The sequence below is a fragment of the Typha latifolia genome, chromosome 6 (genome assembly GCF_019914945.1).
Source record: "Typha latifolia isolate L0001 chromosome 6, TyphaL0001v2, whole genome shotgun sequence".
NCBI lineage: Eukaryota > Viridiplantae > Streptophyta > Magnoliopsida > Poales > Typhaceae > Typha > Typha latifolia.
This window is the reverse complement of record NC_133091.1, coordinates 3,933,691-3,953,949: the sequence shown is the minus strand read 5'-3', so window position 1 is coordinate 3,953,949 and position 20,259 is coordinate 3,933,691. Positions and strand designations below refer to the sequence as shown.

Genomic DNA, 20,259 nt, shown 5'->3' with positions numbered 1-20,259 from the left:
AAAGAAAGTCTTAAGTAAAGGTAAAAGAGTTCTCAGTAGATGAATCTCTATATAGATATAATAGCAAATGAAAACCATAATCCACGTTGGGTTTGTGGCTTTGTGCTCATGACTTCACAAGCCACTCTTGAAATTGTGCTAGGGTCATTTCCTCATAGTTGATTTGATTAAAGTCATCGGGAGGTGTCCGTAAGTTATAACTACCATTAGTTCATGTAAATAAATTATAACTACCATTAGTTCATGTAAATAAATTATAACTACCATTAGTTCATGTAATTCTTTAGCTCACTACTAGCACTGCACTAGACATGACAGAGCGCTTGTAAGAATTAAAGTTCAACCAAAAACAATCAGCTTGGACATCGAAGTGTATCATTAGGACCAGGCTTTGGCACGCTGTAGAGGCAAACACACTGGGCAGAACGTTGGTTAAATCGTACTCAACTCTATACAAGCATCTTCACTTCCAGAACTTCACTTACACTTTGGTAAGAGGTGACTCATACCATTATGAATCACTATCGTTTCCATGTATACATACATACATGTCAATGTTCATTCATTCTTCATTAAAAGCCACCGCCTCGCCTCATGAAGTGACCACCACGCTGTGAGTGGTTCTGGCCCCGCTCCCTGTACCTTGGTCCAGAAACTTGATGACCCTCCTGTGTTTCTTCAACGTTACGGTTCGTCTGGGATGAAACTGTAGGCTTATTAAAGGATCCAACAGGCTGATATTCAAAATGAGTCCTAATCTTTCTATTGTCTCCTGTTCGAAGATTTTGCTTGTCAGCATGTTGACCTGAATCTTTTCCTCTATACATCAGTTCTTGCCCTCCACTGAACCCGTCATTCTGCCTGCCATGATGGTGTGTTGCAGGATTAACCTGAAGTTCATATTGAGCAACTAAATCAGCTGAAGCTTCAACAGATATACCTAGGTTTACTACATCACTCTGACCTTTTGAGGCTTCAACTTCTTGATGGCTTGCATCTTTTGAGTCATTTACACCATTTTTCTGAGCTAGGTCACTGTTATCCTCATTATCTATAGTGAAACTTTGAAAACCCTGAGAAGGATGCTCCTTGTCAAATGTTCCACCATAAGAAGCAATTCTCTGTCCTTTGTTGCCCCTAATTCCATGCTGATGATTACGGGAATAGATCTGTGATTTCGGTGTCCAGTGAGACCTCGGGTGCTCAGCCCCAAAATTCTTTTTCTCAAAATTGGAACCTTCTCTTAGTTCAGATTGGCTCCAAACTAAGGCTGAAGACTTTATATCAATTTTATCGTCCCTCCCACTTTCCACATCTTTATTATCAGATAGCGCATAGTTACTTCCAGCAAATCGGTGAACCTTATTCTGTTGACTCCTTTGTCTGCTTGTTACTCCTTGGTACTTAACAGAAACAGGCAAGGTGCTCGGCTCAGACGACACTGAAATATAATCAGTACTATTCCAGCCATCAGACTGGAACTGCTTTTCTGGTTGGCTATCTAGCTCAAGTGTTTGGTGCTGATAAGAGGATTTTTGAACTTTAGAAGCATCAGAGGAGATTGAATGTCCACTAGGAAACAATAAATTCATGGCAGATTCAGCTGGCTTTCTTTGACGCCAAGTCTTACCATGTCTAGAAGTTCTGTTTTCCTCCCCATTCTTGGTATCACCAGGAAATTCGGTTTTTTCTACGGATGCATCAACTTTTCCCTTACCAAGATTCCTGAAAACCAAGTTAGATTGTCCAGACACATCAGCACGCATTCTACCATGCATAGTACTACTATTAACCACCCCATTTTTGGTATATGAAGCAAATTTAATCTTTCCAAAAGAAAATGCATCATCTGTTCCTTCCTCAAGACTCCTGAAATTGGAATGGGCCTCTCTAGTCATACCACCAGATGCCACCTGGTTGAGGGAGGGTGAAGTTTGTTGAGAGTTCTGCTGTAATAGTTCGTTAGCTACAGGTTTAGGAACATACCTCTCCATTTCAACCCTCTTTGTTTTCATAACATTGTGCAGATAGTTATCATTCTTTCCAGATGATTGACCACTAGATACAGTTATATTGTTATCATTATTTTCCTCAGATTGTTCATTCTTGTTAGATTGCTTAACAGGTGCCCAGACTATAGCCTCACCCTGGTGAAAATTTTCGATGGATCTAATACATTGCTGGTTTCTTGCTGACTTTCTAAAAGGTTGAGATTTCAAATGGTTCCCCATTCTACCATGTGCTTCCACAGTTGCTTTTAACCCATTAACTAAAATATTTTCAGCCACAGATGCTGGAGATTGGGTTTTCGAACTATCACTGAAGCCTCTTTCAAGATTCTCTTCATTTGGTAGCATAGTTGGTAATGTGGATCTCACCAGAGCATCATCCACCTTGTTCTTATTCCTCAAGTTTCTCTTCTTTTGTTGCATGGAGGGATCCTCATGGGGCAAACTATCACCATTGGATGTGTCTACATTGGCCTCAACATGATCTTTTGCGTTCTCCATATTTTGAGGAGTGATTGGTTTCTCAATCGGATATTTCTCCTTCAGATAATTTTGCCTCCTTCTATTACCCATCTTCTTATTCTTGGAAACCATGTTGTCATGAGAATGTGAGCCACTTTTGTGGGTGATGAAATCTGTCACATTGGTATCTTGTCCCTTTGCTAGAGATGGATTGTAGGAACTTGTTGAATCTTTATTAACATCTTCTGGGCAAGGTGAAGCCATACGAGCAGGCAACTTTGCAAGTGCCACATCTATAAGCTCAGTATCGTTTGGCACAGCCACTGATGATGAGTCAGAGTTTTCAGCTGATTTAGCAAATGGAGATTCACTAGTTAACACATCAGTTTTACCGGTTATACTAGCTCCTGATTCTTGCTTATGCTGCAAATCATCACTTGGTGGCAATGCATCATTCAACTTTTTCACACTTTGTGCTGATGAGCGCCTGTTCAATTCTTCCAACTTTGCGAGAGCTTTTGCCTTCTGTTCCCTTGCCCGTTCTTCCTCTTCCTTCTGCAGTTGTTTTGCACGCTGTGTAGCCATCTCTTTCAACTTCACCCGCTAAGTGGTAAGGAAATAATCAAAAAAGTAATATTAGGAATGATGATGGAATACTATAAAAGCCCCAGTAGAGCATATTAACAGAACTATGTCAGAGAGGTAATATCCAGTCTGTTAGTTCACTTATCTGACATGGTATAACAAACTTAGATACTTAATTGGTAAATTCTCAAGAAATAAAATCACTATGTAATATCGTGTTACACATCTAATGCACATTTTATACTCAAGTCTGACTCTGAATATAGCAAAGAGACTATAATAAAAAAGCAAAAATAAAAACAAAGCCCTGATAAAAAGGAACAACTCCAAAATTAGCATATGTCGAGGTGTCATATGGAAGGGCATGGATTTAAGTGAAAACACGGTTTCTCTTTAGATACAGACAGCCAAAATTCTTCACTAGAAAAGAATGGATTTAACAAACAATTTGGATAAGGAACTTCTGAAACATCCTTTCTTATACATATACATTAAATCTTCCCAGGGAGATTTATCATTGACCATTACCAAGCCTCCGCAGAGAGGACCTATAAAAGATTGTATTTGAATCAGTGCATAAAATGCTACTTACAAAATAATACTACTAATTGACCATTACCAAACCTAAAGGTTTTATTGATGATATTGATATTGATGATAGCGACAATATCGATATTGATGATAGCGACGATATCAATATTGATGATCGTGATGATATCGATATTGACGATAGTGACGATATTGATGATGACCTCGATATGGAGCTGCTAACTATGACGACTGTGCTAACTATGTATATGACACCGAAAATTGACCGATTTGATATCACCTTTCAATTTAAATCAGCAAAAGCAATGTCTCCTCCCATAATATGGATTCCAGACATTCCTGATCTGTATGTGAATGAGTCGAATTACTTATCCCTCGGTCTATTAAAGAACTCTCTACAGGAATTGTGAAAGATGTTGCACTAGAAATATTCTTGTTATTGCTTCAACTCATATTCCCCAAAAAGTGGATCACGCTCTAATAGCTCGGAATAAATTAAATACATGAATTAAGATATGAAGGTTTCTTATTCCACAACAACGAAAGTACTTTTTCATTCTTTCATATACTAGGGGATTTCACTTGGAAAAGAAAATGTTCCATACTAAAAGATTCGGGTCCCTAACCATGGGTTCCAATGCATGAGATCTTGTAGCACTTATCAACGAGGCCCTACCAATTAGAATTACACAAAAGAAATCAATTATAAAAACTAATACAATTAGATCAGCTCTTTATAGACAAACATGGGATTTGCGATCCCAGGTAAGATCAGTTCAGGATCAAGGGATCCTTTTCTATCAAATAGGAAGGGATGTTGCATAAAATGTACTTCTAAGTAATTGCCCATAGACCTATATCTATCTATATGAAGAAGAAATCGTGTAAGGAAGGGGATTCTAATTTGTACAAATGGTACTTCAAACTTGGAATGAGCATGAAGAAATTAATGATACTTCTTTGTCTTTTGAGTTGTTTTGCTGGATCGGTCGCTCAAGATCTTTGGTCTTCACACGGGCCTGATGAAAAAAAAATTGGATCACTTTTTATGGATTCATTGAGAATGATTCTGATTTAGTTCATTGCCTATTAGAAGTAGAAGGTGCTCTGATAGGATCCTCATGTACAAAAAAAAGATTGCAATCAGTTTGATAATAATCGAGTGACATTACTTCTTCGGTCCAAACCAAGGAATCAATTAGATATGATGCAAAATGGATCTTGTTCTATTGTTGATCAAAGATTTTTGTATGAAAAATACAAATCAGAGTTTGAAGAAGGGGAAGGAGCCATCGACCCGCAACAGATAGAGGAGGATTTATTCAATCACATAGTTTGGGATCCTAGAATGCGACGCCTTTGCAGCACTATATTTGATTGTATCGAAAGGCCCACTGAATTGAGATTTCCCTATTGGGCCGGGTTATTTTGGGGCAAGCAGATTATTTATCAACAAGAGAATGAGCTTCAAGAAAATGATTCAGAGTTGTTGCAAAGGGGAACCATGCAGTACTAGACACGAGATAGACAAGGCTTTTTTCAAATAAGCCAATTCATATGGGACCCTGCAGATCCATTCTTTTTCCTATTCAAAGATCAGCCTTTTGTCTCTGTGTTTTCACGTTGAGAATTCTTTGCAGATGAAGAGATGTCAAAGGGGCTTATTACTTCCCAAACAAATCCTCCTACATCTATATAGAAATGCTAATGGATCTTTCCGTTCTAATACTTTATCTGACAGTTATCAATATTTATCAAATCTGTTCCTATCTAACAGAACGCTATTGGATCAAATGAGAAAGACATTGTTGAGAAAGAGATGGCTTTTCCAGATGGAATGAAATATTTGATTCACGTGACAGGAGAAAGATTTACCATTCCTTAGCCGTAAAGATATGTGGCCATAAAAAAGGGAAGGGATTAAGTGGAACAGGATCAGCTGGGTGGTAGAGTCGTGGAAACACTTGTTTCTTCCATATTTTGGACCTTAGCTCCACAGAACAATATGCTACTGTTGAACATGGAAGAATTGAAATCTTAAATCAAAATACTATGTATGGATGATATGAAGTGCCTAAACAAGAATTCTTGGATGGCAAACAATCAGAGTACTCACTACATCAAACAATTTTCATTAATAAAACCATGTAAATCCATCAGATAATAAAAAATATGCATGTCTGATGAAATGGTTGTTGCTATCTGCTTCAATAACGAATCATTGGTTTAACTGAAAAAAATAGATAGAATAAGTAAATAAAATAGATAGACCTTTCTCTTTCTTTTCATCTCAGGTTAATGGATCTTCTCAATTGGAAGATCTCCCATATGGATAATACACACACATTCCAGTTGACCAAGCCTAATTCTAATTGTTTTGTTCCAAAGCAAAGATATCCACGGAGGCTGGTTCATCCTATTTAGATATTCACGAACAAAAGATATTGGATTCTCTTCCAAAGACGTCTGTTTATTCTCTAATTCACCTAACCTGATATTACTCATTTTGGGAATGCCCATTGCCAAAGTCACTAAATGGGTAAGGCGCCAATCCCTAAAACAGATTATGTAATGTACTTTACCTGTTAGGTTATGGGTACTGGGGGGCAATTTTCAAACGCACTACTCATTCATTAGATAGAGAAGATCGCCAAGATTTTGAGATTTGCTGCCGAACCTATTCCAATTCCAACAGTTCAGACTCGGATTTTGGGGATCACCGGAATACTTCATATCAACAAATAAGATACTCGGCATATCAATATTGATTAGATCCGAAATATGTTATTGAATTGCTCATTCAATGAGCATTCTCAATATTATGCCTTGAAGAGGACTCGAACCTCCTAGACAGAAAATAAACAACGATCATGTAGTCACTGCTAAAGACCCCATTTTCTATCTATATTTGCTTTAAGTTTTCAGGAAGAGTTGCTCTAACATTCCTTATTAGTGTAATGATTTCCTCATAATCTAAAACCTTTCAAAATCCAATGTGGTACTTTTAGAGAATCCGTATATCTTCAGACCAACAATGAGAAATGAAGATTAGCCAAATCAGAATACCTGGGCTTTGTGATCAAGTGAATCCAAAGATGATATATCTGTTCCCTTAGAATTTGCATCATCTGACTCCTTAGAAATGGTTTCTTGAGAGGACTGGCAAATAAGGTCACCAATCCCAGGGTCATCCTTAGCATTTATCACACAGGTTATCAGCAGGGGATTTCCACCAGAAAGTTCTTTTCCCGTGGCAATAGCTCTTTTAAGAACATTAGGATGAGCCATTTCACCAAGTTGATCAGTCCTGAGAGTAACTTGTGATTCTGATGACCCAAGGACAGCTCTACCACAAGTAGACACTTCTGCAGAACTTTCTACTGAAGAAGAATTTAAATTAGACGGAACTGAGATGACCTTATCAGTTGCACTAACAATTTCAGATAGGACAGCATTAGAGCATTTATCTTCCGTAGGTTGATCTACCTTGATATTAACAGTCTTCAGCTGCATGGTCTTATCTTCTCTAGATGAAAATTGCCCAATGTCTCTCTGGGCATCAGCACTTCGAGCTTTATAGTTTAATCCCTCTATATTTTCGATCAATGTTCCATTCTTCTTAATAACAGGTTGGTGCTCACATACAATGGAAGAAGTACCTTCTGATTTCCTCAACAAAGTGCAATCATCTGCTTTAATGGAATTCACTTGTGTAATTTTGGTAACATTATGCGAGTACTGACCTTTACAGTTAGTAGCCACCAAACAAGCTTTCTGATCAGGTCCCAATTTTCCAAGTACCTCATCCTTTCTGCTGCCTGTATGCTTCTGATCTCCACTAGCAGTCTCTTCTGACACAATTTGACCGAAATGTAGGATAGGTCTTATAGGTTGCCCTTTCCTAACATCATGATTATCTTCCCAGCTATCTTGTTGCTTATATGAAACCCTGTAGTGCCCTGGATAAGCACCATGTGGTCTATCTGATTCCATCTGCTCCTTGGCGAGAGGTAGATCATGTTTATCAGGTTCTGCCTGAAATTCTCCTGGACTAAACCTGTCATTTTGATTTCTATATTGGTTAAAGTGGCCCGGTTGTGCAGCCACTGCCATGAAAGGGGCCTCCTTTTCACCAGCATTGTGAAAGCTTGCTTGTGGAGGACAATAGAAGCCACTGTAAGGCCCTGGAATTTGGCAAACTCCAGGCCTAACTGGAGTAACAGAATGAGTAGGAACCGTGAGTGAATTAGGAGGCAAGTAAGGGTAATATGCATCCCCATCTTTAGGGATATATCCAACTTCTCCAGCTCGTGGCCTTACAAGAGGTTCAGAATTAGGTGGGAAATGGGGGTAATAATCAGAAGGATCAATACCAAAAGTACCAGGGAGGTCTGCTGGCCTGTAAGGACCACCTGATGCCCCTCCTCTATACCAAATTCCGTCAGATGAATGAATTGGAGGACAAGCATGCCAAGAATCAAACTGATGAGGTGCCATATCTTTGTTTGGAAAAGGCTGTGCCTGCTGGACCTCTCTATCCCAGTTTGTGTTTGGTCTCGAACCTCCTCCAGTGTCTGGATGTCTATCTGCCTTCGCGATATTCACATTTTGAGGACTGGGGGATGCAACTACATTACCATCTCCTAGAATTACAGGAAGCAGGTGACTTATCACAACAAGATAAACATCTGACATTATAAACTGCAGAGTGCAGACATGTAAGAAGACAAGAACTCAATACATGAACCTACCATTTATAGGAGCTCTACACCCTTCTTTTGGTGTTACATTTCTACCAGATCCAGAAGTAGGACGTCCTTGCAAACTATGACCTGGCAATGGGGCAAAATTCAGAAAAAGAGATTCATTCAGATGAAAATCTGTATACATGTATGGTACCACCACATCCCTTATCACAAGTAACATGTATATACATGGATGGTACTACATTCCTCATCAGGAGTAACATGAGTATACATGGATGATACCATACTCCTTCTCACAAGTAACACCACTAAATTAGCAAAGCACACGACTGAGCTCACTGCAATCCCTTTTCTTAGTTTTATTTATTCAGTGTGTCAAGTCGTAGAAGAACTGAGCTCTAAGCCTAACAAAAATCACTGACTAGCGGACAAGAATAAAGCAATCAATCTCTAAGAATCCGCAAGCAGGAGATTCTGTATGAACTGATGCTACAAGAAACAATTGTTTGTTGGAGAATAAACTAAAGGAAAGAACATTTGCAGTTGCTGTTTTTTTGCTCTCTTTATGAATTAAATATCAAGTTCTTGTCTGAAAATCATATACATGAACAAGCACAATAATAGTTGAATTACTTGATGTATTTCAGTTAATTACAAGTACTTAGCAATGCTTTTAGATCTGGCTTGGAAGCATCAACAGCTCAAGATGCATCCCAACAAGTTAAGTTATCACTGCACAACAGTCAATTATAAAGCCCCACGTTAAAGAATCAGGAATCACAGGTCTCCTGACCTTATGCTACGCAGTATGCACGTCTTGCACAAAAGATCCTTAGAAAGCACCATAGAAATCTACCACATATAAATTTTCATGCCTTTACATAGTAGTCTCCTTATAAATAACAATGAAACTCACTTTCCGCTCTGTTAAATGCATGATATATTTTGTTGGTCAATAGTCTAAAAACTTAAGTTTTTGGGACGATTATTATTTAATATAATATTAGAACTAATTTTTCTGGAGGTCATGAGTTCAAACCACATTAGTCTGCTTTTATCCTTTAATTTCTAGAATTAGGGTCTAGTGGGTGGGCCACATATTCTATGGTGTGTTAAAAGTATAATATACAATATTAGTCTTCTACCTAACAACTTCAGTTTTTAGGTCAACTGGTTGCTTAATACTTCACAAAATGCTCTAAGATAAAGAAAAGAGTGAATACATCAATTTGATATTTACTACCTAAGATATAAATGTAAACCTTCAGCAGTAACACTATAGAGATGAATGCTTAGTTTGCCAAATGGCCCAAATCTATCTAAACATTTACAAATATTTCAGAACAGCGAATGCTGATGTAAAGATACCAAGATAAGGAAAAATCCTGAAAGCTTATGGGACGATATACTACTGACTTACATAGGTAAAGTGATATAGAGAAATGTATGAGACTAGTTTCCCTTTTGCATCATTACATGAATCATTTTATGTTATTCAGCTCTATTTGTGATACAATTTACAAACATAAAAAATTATAAGATAATCAAATAATAATCTTTGCAAGAGAGAGAGAGAGAGAGAATATTAAAATATAAGTACCTCGCTGATTGTTGGGTTCTGAATTCTTTTCAGAGACAAGGGTCGGGAAATCTCCAGAACTTAGACTAAATCCATTACTCTCAGATAGAGTAGAACCCTATAATAATGTGGCTCAAATTATACATATGCATAGAGATACAAGATTAAAAGGGCAATGTTCATCAATATGATGACTGATAAGTTCATAGAATATATAAGCACAAGCCTACCAAAATTCAAGGTAAAGGGTTGTACCAATTTTTCAGCAATTCTTCTTGATCCCCAAGCAATTGTATTCTCTGCTGAGCTGTCTGCAAATCGAGAGAGCTGAGAGCTACTGGGTCTTGTTTCTGCGCTTTGTGGGCGACTTGAAGCCACTGATGTGTGGTGTGATGCCAATAATCCTGATGCCGTTGATGGGCGTGGATTTGAACCCCATGCACAAGTTGGATCATGGGAATTATCACTATCAGATGTCGAAGGTCGTGTACCTCCTCCAGAAGATGGACGACTGTTTGCATGGCTAGGTGAACCAGCACTTCCATCTGTTTTAGATGATAAGAGAGTAGAGGAATGCCATGCGTTTGATGCTGCAGCAGAAGATGGCCGGCTGCCCCATGTGAGTGTACCCCTATTTTATGCAAGAAAAGTCTCATATCACCACAATTCATGAACTTTAGTAGATTTTCTAAAAATATCAATAGAAAACCTCTGACCACAATTTATTTATATGATAAATGGAAAAGAAATGGAGAGATAGACTTACTTTGGAACAATTTCAACATTGGGGTCAAGGCCATTGTTTTCCAACCTATAAGAGTGAGCAGAATAAAATCACAAAAAAAACAAGGTGGCTTTAGAATCAACCGAGTATTTGAAGAATACTATTACCTTTGACTGGGTAAATTAATGGGTTTTGGAACTTTCCCCAAAACAGTCATACCAGATTTTCGTGTAGAAACACATCTGAAGAAAGCAAAAGTCACTATAAGCAACCTTCAACAATCTAAGCAATATAAACATCACCTTAGCTTATACTGAGATACTTCTAGAGTTCTGCATTTGATCTCACCAGTTTCATCATAGTTGGTTTGGTAAGTAGGGCAGAGAAAAATACTATTAGAAGAGAAAAACACAGCAACCCCATACTAAAACAAGCTGAAGTATTCAGGCTATCACTCTACTGAGAATCACAAGGTGCAAGCGTGGACAAAATCAGGAGAGTAACATCATAAAGGAATAGGTATTTTCCAATCTATGTCCACAAATTGAGCCTATGGTCAAAGTTAGACCATGAAAAGGTATTTAAAATTTATCATCCTCCAAAAAGCATAAATTTACTTCAGAAGATCAGATCAAGTGTAAAATTAATTACTACTCCATGCACAAACACATGCATATAAAGTTTGGGATTTTCATAGACAACTATCTAAAACTTTTAATTGCATATATATGACTATGGTGATGACATCATTCAGAGGAGGGATAAAAGAGTCCTCGCCATCAGTATCATCCAATTGTTTTCGAAAAAAAAAGAAAAGGGTTAGCTAAACTAAATTCAATATTGACGAGATTATGGAAGAAGTACCAAGTTATGAAAATTGGCTGCCAGTCTGTCATCATCCTTCTGAAATTTTCTTATTTAATTTTTTACCCAAAGGATAAATCAAGAATGAATGGCTTCCACAAAACTTACATGGGTAGTTGGTGAGTGGAGTAACCTAGCTTGTTAGTCAAAGTTAAAACCTCATGCAACTTATGAGTAACTCTTAGGAATATTCCTCTGCACATGAAAGATTCTAGAAGAAAAATTACAAATTTCGTACAAAATATAATCACTACTCATCTTTAGGGAAACTACAAACAGATATTCAAATTGAGCACATCCAAGGGTAGATATGGGAAAGGATAAAAAATATGAATAGTTTATTTTCAGAAATTATCTCATCTTTTAATACAAATGTTGAATGAACATACAAAATTCCAGATTCCTTTCCTCTAATATGCCGATATCTTGTTGGCAAGATAGGGAGGTTAATCTGAAATTGAATTCAGTGTATTGCACTTATATTACACAATATATATAGAGGTATAGTCCATACGTAAAGAACCTCAGTACCACCAAAAACTATCAAATAGTCTTTCACTACACATGGGCAAAGATATTAAAAAAAAACAGATAAACTCACCCACAAAGACACAAGCATTATGAAATAATTAGTTGATCCAACTTGTGGCATGTCAGGTGGAAAGTCGAAACCGAATGCTTCAAACTTTTGATCTAACAAACTAGGTAATAAGGAGCATAATACATTTCAAAGTAAGAAGCTCCTCTCGTGAATCACGAATAACCAACAAAAATATATTCACTTGCCTTCTTTACCTCTGATAAAGGCATATCCTTGTTCAGCAGTTCTAGTAAAAAACTTGCATATCTAGCTAAAATGAGTGTCATGTGGCATGATTAACACACCATTTTAGTCATCAAAAGCATGAGAAAGGTCAACCAAGAAAAAATGCACCACACTATTAACATGAATTAATAACCTAAAGCAATTAATGAAGAGCACACAAAGCATGACTAGAAATAAAAAGAAACAAAAATGATTGATCTCTGCAACCTTCGATCTGCTGTCAGTATACTTGAAGCCATAACTCAAGAAGAGCGAATACAAAATTGTGAGATCATATATATAAACCTGAAAAAGAAAAACAATAATAAGTACCTAATGGAGGAGTTTAAATAAAACTTATGTGATGCGGGATGAATAAGAATGCTGGTTTAAACTTTAAAAGTATATTATCAATTACAACTCCAAATCTCCAGTACAAACCCAATTCCCACAATACTACAGTCCTTGATTTAAAGGTTATTTGATTCTAAAGATAATTAACTTGACATGATTGTCCAAATTTTATTGTAATCGACTCTTCTTCTCTATATTAAAAAATTGGCTTTGAATGTGCTGGTACAGGCACAACCACTTAGCCACCTGAACTGGCCTATGAAACACAAATACCGTATATAAGGTGTCGTTCGCATATCTAATACATATCAAATATGGTACATCTCTGACACGACATTGATACATATCTAATAAGCCTAAAGGAATATCCGAATAAAAATAATAATTTCAATTGTTGGATACGGCATGGATACATTTTAATCAATTATTGATGTCCTCAAGTCCCTCCACTCTCCCAGCTCTCTCTTTTCTCTCTCAATCTCTCTTTTCTCTTCTTTCTCACCTCTTCCACGGTTCTATCACCAGCGACTGAATAGATCTCTGACGACTTTAACCTCCGACGACCTCGGATAAGTTCTTTTTCATTTTTTTTATATTTTTTAATTTTTCTTTCTTCTCTATCTTTCCCCTCTCTCTCCCTCTCTCTTTGATGCGAACTGATCAGATCGGATCACATCAAGGGTGATTGGGCTCAATGGATTGAGTCTAGTTATCTTATTTGCTTATTTTATTTAGTTAGAGCCTTAGTAGGTTATGATTTTATTTAATTAACTAAATCCAGCTCTGCGCAGTTTAGGAAAAATATTCGCAGAATATTCTACAGACGTCAAAATAATATCAAACCAGCTGGATAAGATCGCCAACCTCCAGATCTACAACTTTGGTATTCATGACTTCTCCAGATTCGGAATCTATCTGCGGCGAAACGAATGATTAATCTGAGAATGATAAGGAAGGCTGATTTAGTCAAGTTAGTTAGCTTTATTTTATTGTTTGAATTTCAAATAAATCGGATAATCCGCATGTGGATCCGATCCACTAAGAATTTTTACTCCTATAAATAGGAGTGGACATATATTGCTAATAATCATGGAATTATTAAAGAAAAATCTGAGTTTAGCCAAGTTATTATTTTTGTCCTTATATTTTACCGTAGCCGTTAGATCGCTTTATCTTTCTAAGAGTAGATCATAGCCGTAGAAGTATCTTGATTTTCCAAATCCTAACCACCTTCTTCCACCAACAGCAACCCTACCTTACAACCGTCTACCACCACCCTTGGCTGTCTGCCACCCTCCAACGACCGTCGCAACGTCAGATATCTACTGTTCTGCTCTATTCTAATCTATCTCTACTATTTTAATCATAACTTTCCATCCGGATCTCCGATTGGCTTCATTCCAAAGCGATTAGATCCGAGACTTCGGAGACAAAATCTCAAGATCATCCTTCGAACGGATCGTTCCAGATCTAGTTTGTAACACTCTTCCTTTCTCTCTCTTCCTGCTGTTGCAGGAGTAGATTTTGTTGCAGCAACTGCTACAGAGAGAGGGAAAGAGAGGGGGAAAGAGGAAGAGAGAGCGAGATGCGACGGTAAGAGATAGAGGGAAGAAGAGAGAGAGGGGCGGAGTAAAGGGAAAGAAGAAATGGAGAAAAAAATTGGAAATATTCTTTTCAAGTTTTTGGTAGTAAAGAATTTGAGAGAGGGAGGAAGAGAGAGAGGGAAAGAGAAGGAATAGAGAAAAAAAATCAGAAAAAAATAGAGAGAGAGAGAGATAGGGTTTTATTTTTTAAATTTTAAAATATTTTAAATTTATTTTGATTTATGTTTATGTTTATGTTTATGTTTACTTATAGTGAAAATTGAAATTGTTCCAAAAGATAAGTCACATGATACCGACATCGGATAATAACATTGTAACACTATTAGGCAAAATAAAAGACGTGTTATATACAACTAGTATGAAAAGAAAATGAGTGAGATTGTCAGTCATTTAAAAGATTATTTAGCTAAAAAATAAGGACATGTAGCAGCTTGCACTCAAGTGGCCATGGAAGTTAGAAAACCATTTTGTTGGCCAATCTACTCGATAAAAGAATGATAAACAATCTAAACAACAGAGTCAATGGTTCGTAAAAAATTGATGCATAATCATGTACACATTAATGATGATAGTAGTGAGCAGAGCGGGGAGAATGGAGAGGCAAATGAGAAGGACAATGAAAGAGAGAAGAGAAAGAGATGAAAAAAAATAGTGATGGTAACTTTTAGAGATCTAGATCAGTTTACATTCATGAAAAAAGAGAATATAGGGACAATAATCCTACCTCTAGAACTCCTAATGTTACAACGAAATCCGAAAACATTGGACCAATGGATACATATCTCTAGAGAAAAAAGTCATATAAAGACTACTATTAGGATAGCTCTCAAAGGAATTAAAAGTGCAAATAAGCATATTGGTATGGCTAGCTCTAAATTTTTCTTTTATAACCATATTCCTTTTAATATAGTTAATATTATTTATTATCACACTATAGTGGAAGTTATACAATCAGTAGAGTTTGATGTTCTACCTCTTAAATTAAATGACATTGTTAGTTTGCTACTAAATATCTTGAGTTAAAAGTAGATGAACTTTGCACTTACCTTTAAACATTTAAAAGATATTTGGATAAGTTTGATTGTACACTAATGTATGATAGGTGGGCTATATAAAAGAGAAGAAATATAATTACTTTTTTAGTGTACACGAGCATGGAAACAATAATTTTGAAGTCTGTATGCTACTGCTCATTTCAAAAGTGTAAATTATATTTGTCAATTAATAGATCAGGTAGTAAAAGAAATAAGTGAAAAAAGAGTAATCCAAGTGGTTACTGATAATAAGGCCAATTATAACTTATAAGACTGTTGGAAAATTACTTATGATGAAGAGACATTGTTTATATTGGATGCCATATACTGCACACTGTATTGATCTTATTTTAGAGGATATTGTCCAAAGGCCAAAATTGACATGGTTATACATAAAGGCCAAAAGTTGACAAGTTTTATATACAACCATAGTTGGATTCTTAATTTACTTAGGCAGATGACTAATGGTGAGAATATTATCAAACTCGGTCTCACTAAGATTTGTCACTTAATTTTTAGTATTGGAGAGCATCATACGCTACAACAATAATATTATGCAAAAATTTATATCATAGGAGTGCTCTATAAAAATTAAAAATATGAAACCTAAACTTTAGATAAAACTTTGAAGTACATAGCTCTTATACATGCATTTTGGATAGTTTATAATTACCATCGCAATATTTGAGCCTCTTGTCAAAGTATTATGACTTATAGACAGTGATGATAAGTCTAATATAAGTTTCTTACATGAGGCAATAGACATAGCAAAATAATCAATAAAAAAATATGGGCAAATAGAAAATTATTGATTTTAAATGAAACAGACAATTACATAGAGATATACACGTTGCTAATAAACATGCTTTTAATTTATTAATTTACTTTTATTATAAATATTTAAAATTTTGAATGCTTATAAATTTTAAATTTTTATAAGATATTTTCTTAATCCAAGATTGTAATTCTCTACAAATATCAATAATGATGTTGAAGTCTTATTAGGAGTTAGAAAGATAATTAGCAGACTAGAGCCCGACATTCATAAATAAATCATTTGCAATAGAAAAGTGAGTTATGATTCAATTAAATAATTTTATTATTATTTGTTTCAAGTTTTAATTTTCAACATAATCAGTTTCTTATAAAATGTATACAATAATATATTTCAAATGGAGAAATACAAATTGAGAGCTGGACAATTCAGTACTGCTAAAATTGCCGCAACTATATCTCATAACACTCTAGCTAAATGGTACTCTATTTATGGATGAGATGAGGCATCAAATTTAACACCAAATATTAAAAAAGATTTTAAGTCAAATTATGTCTTCATCATAGTAAAAAAAATTAGACTACTTTCTCTTTAATCTACATTAAAACACGCAACAGATTGATAATGAAAAAATTAGAGAAGTAAATTTTCTATCATTATAATATGAGATTAAGGAGAGCAATTTAAAAAGAAAAGTAAAAAAATAAACAACTGATTAATTTAAATTATGTTTTTGATAAAGAAAACTTTTTAACTCTATAGATCAAAGAAGTAGATGACATCATATTAAACGATGGAGATGATCTATGGTTAGACCACAACGAGGGCAGAAGCTAGAACAAGTCGTTCGACAGTGAAAGATAGTTAACTACTAGTACCAATATAACCTTGATGATCCTGATGAAACAACTGATTGTGAGGTCGTCCCTTTTACATTTGCTGAAAAAAATCATGGTATAGAACTGAAGACAGAGAAAACTAAAAATATACATACATATCAACGATGTCATCATGAGAATATTGCTCCCTATGATTATGGTGCATCGGGTATTTATTATTTGGAGCTGTCACAAGATCCTTATGCTAATTGTTATTCTCAGTATCCTCAAACACAAAATTCATATGGTGATTATTATCTTTCTCAAATACAACAAGATCCATATGATATGATTATCATGATGCAATTATTTTTTGGAGCATCAAGTCCTAGGTATCATTATTTACAATTTTATAGTGATTATGATGATGAAGACCATAAGAATTTATGAGTTTGTTCGGTATTCATCAAAGTTTTGACTTTTGAGTAAGTTAATATGTTTTTTAAATTTTTAGGCTTTATAAGTGAGTAATTTTTATTTTCTTATTTTCTTGTCATTTTTTCTAAATTTTTAGAAATTTGTGTACATTTTTAAATAATGTTTAAAATTTTACATAATTAAAAAATAGTCCGATCCGATTCAATCGGCCGATATGTATTGTTTCTTCGAACGGTCGATCTCGATCCTGATACCGAGTTTCGAAACCTTGATCCTAATATGTAAGGGATACATCCGACTTTGGCATGTATATGTTTTTCACATAATCCTCTTGTCCTAACTCTAAGCATTTTGGTCTTTGGTGACATAGGGAATGAACCTATTTAGTATATAAGTTATGATATCTAATGATGGATACTTGGTTAGTGGATTTCTTTATTAGATTTTTTTGGCACTATGAATTGCTTATTGTGGTGGAATGATATTATGAACTTTTTGACCATATATTATATTGGTTGTTGTAAATATATTTTTATTTATTTATCTATTGTTGTATCCTTGCCATATCAGTATCATGTATTTTAGGAATTTTTCATATCCATGTCTGTATCCTAATGTATTTGTATCCCGTATCTGTCTTTGTGCTTCATCAGAATCAGTCCAAGTGCCTATACCATTAACTCACATATTTAATTCATAATTTTTGTTTCCTATAATGGCAAGCTTTGAAGTGTGAACCTGGTTTGATTTGCATACTCAAATGAATATATGATGTGAAAAATATATGGACGCATACAAAATTACATATATATATATATGTGTGTGTGTGTGTGTGTGTGTGTGTGTGTGTGTGTGTGTGTGTGTGTGTGTGTGTGTGTAATTGGTTTTCCAGAATTTCTCTTTTTCCTGTCTAGGTGTCTGTAGGTTAGTGGTGAAAGACTGACTCACTTGAGTGAAGAGCTATTACACACAATTCAAATTGCACCACTCAAGGATTATTAGAGAGTTAGAACCCATCAAGTATAAATTGAAGCATAAAGTAGCATGTTAAACCAATAAATAACAGAAAAGACAAAATGAAAGAGAATACAAGTAATAGGACAAATTATTTATTTCTTCAAGTTCCCTGATCTATGAGCAAGTTGAGATCCGGATTCCAATGATACTGGTCAGTTCATAGCATCCCAAGGTAAGCGAAAGAAAAGGTACTATGTACAAGTGGTTACTCTTACAAAGAAGTAGTATATTACATTTTAATAAAAATTTCTACTAGAATTTCACCTTCCAGTAAAAGATAGAAGTTTTCACTGTTTAGCAATATTCTGAATCCCAGAATTTACAGTAGGCAAAGATTATCCTATGCCCAAGAATCTCGTCCATCTCTTTAATTCTTGTATTTTATCAAAAGGTTCATTCAAGTGAGTCCAATCAGGAAGAAGCAACTCTTAAAACATCCATCAAGTAATCAAAAGGTTTATCAAAATTAGCATGATGCAAATGAAACAATTGGGTTAAAGTGTGCAACCAAAACACAAAATGGTTATTGTTGGAATATACCTACTTCATCAACCAATGGGGTAGAATGATGTGATGTACCTAACAAACATAAAACTATACAAATGCAAATGAAGAATCGGTGATCCAGCCAGTAAAACAATACAGATCGTATTAATTGATGAGTAAACCATAAGAAAAAAGAAAAGAAAAAAGCAGAAGAACCAAATTCTGCATGCAGTTCTAAATACCTAAATGGATAAAATGTGTCAATTGGTGGGAACACAAAGCATGGAAGATTCTTTGCAACAAATCTTAAACCCACTAATGAAGAAGAGCACGCTGCCGACAATTCAAATGGGAGTTAAAAGACTTTTTATGGAACAAGATTAAGATACTACTCTAAACAGATTTCCCTCAAATCTAATTCACACAATAACTACTTCCAAAGACACCCTTTGAAGTTGTTTTAGCTGTCCATTATGGGTCATGTCTATTCAGAAACCATTAATACATAAAGAGCGAAAAAAAATTGCTTGCTTCTATACGGGCTAAAAAATTACATAGATTTTTCACTACTTAGCATAGATAGAACAAAATGCACCACGATATTTGAATCCCAAGGGGCATCTTCAATGAGCCCCAGGAAGGCCAGTCCGTATCTTATCAATTAGTGAAGGCCATCTTAACAAACAAAAACCTTTCATGGAAGATCCACTTATCCAACATTGACCTCATTTCTGATTTTGATATTAAACATTCGGAAATGAAGCTGAGAGAAAAGTAACCACAAAACGTTCCGTCCTCCAACTGCGAGAACAATGCATCTAATCTAATTCTAACAAAAATTGTACAACAAGTCACATAAATGATTACCGTTTTCTTGTTTCGCTATTTAATATAATCAGAGAGATAAATCAACCTTTGCACGATTAACCCAACCAATTTTCATCAAGGATCATCCAATCCAATGGGATTTCGGAACCCAACCGATCGGATCATGAAAGCAGTAAATTAATGTAAATATTACTCTAAAAAAATATGAACAAGGAGTAACAGATGAACATCTCTATCCCCGCAACGTCCGATCGTGCATATCAAAACCCTAATGCTAAGAGCAAACCAAACAAAGGCGAAGCCAATCCGAAACCCTAGAGGACAGAAAAGAGGCGTTGGATGCTTACCCTAAGCCAACGATTTATGTAAGTAGAAGACGACAGCGATGACTCCGGCGACGGGGCAACCGTGGCGGGGGAGATAGAGAGAGAAGTGAGTGTTGAAGGGACGTTTGTAGATACCTGTGTCGGATCGTCTGCATCATTAGAAGCATGAATATGATACAATGCATAACGTGGCACAGTTGTACTTGGATATGTAGGCGATCCGCTTTTGTGAGTTATAATTGGTTGGGTCGATGCTTCCGCGGATTGGCTGCAACAGCGAGTCATCTCCCTTGGCT

The 20,259-nt window shown here is 35.7% G+C and overlaps 1 protein-coding gene across 3 annotated transcripts; it reads right to left on the bottom strand.

Annotated features, from left to right (window-relative positions):
* Positions 1 to 358: 358 nt before the first annotated feature.
* LOC140790084 (protein MODIFIER OF SNC1 1-like) lies at positions 359 to 20,118 on the bottom strand. Of its 3 annotated transcripts, XM_073140009.1 has the most exons (10): positions 19,985 to 20,118; positions 12,512 to 12,589; positions 10,782 to 10,856; positions 10,657 to 10,701; positions 10,146 to 10,521; positions 9,912 to 10,008; positions 8,357 to 8,437; positions 6,672 to 8,248; positions 965 to 3,074; positions 359 to 890 (listed from the first exon to the last, which is right to left on the bottom strand). In XM_073140009.1, the coding sequence occupies exons 2-10, from the start codon at positions 12,541 to 12,543 to the stop codon at positions 886 to 888; spliced, it is 4,398 nt and encodes a 1,465-aa protein (XP_072996110.1). In that variant the 5' UTR covers positions 12,544 to 12,589; positions 19,985 to 20,118; the 3' UTR covers positions 359 to 885. The 3 variants fall into 3 exon arrangements, with proteins under 3 accessions (XP_072996110.1, XP_072996107.1, XP_072996108.1); XM_073140006.1 differs by having other exon boundaries at positions 359 to 3,074; XM_073140007.1 differs by having other exon boundaries at positions 359 to 3,065.
* Between the last annotated feature and the right edge of the window lie 141 nt (positions 20,119 to 20,259).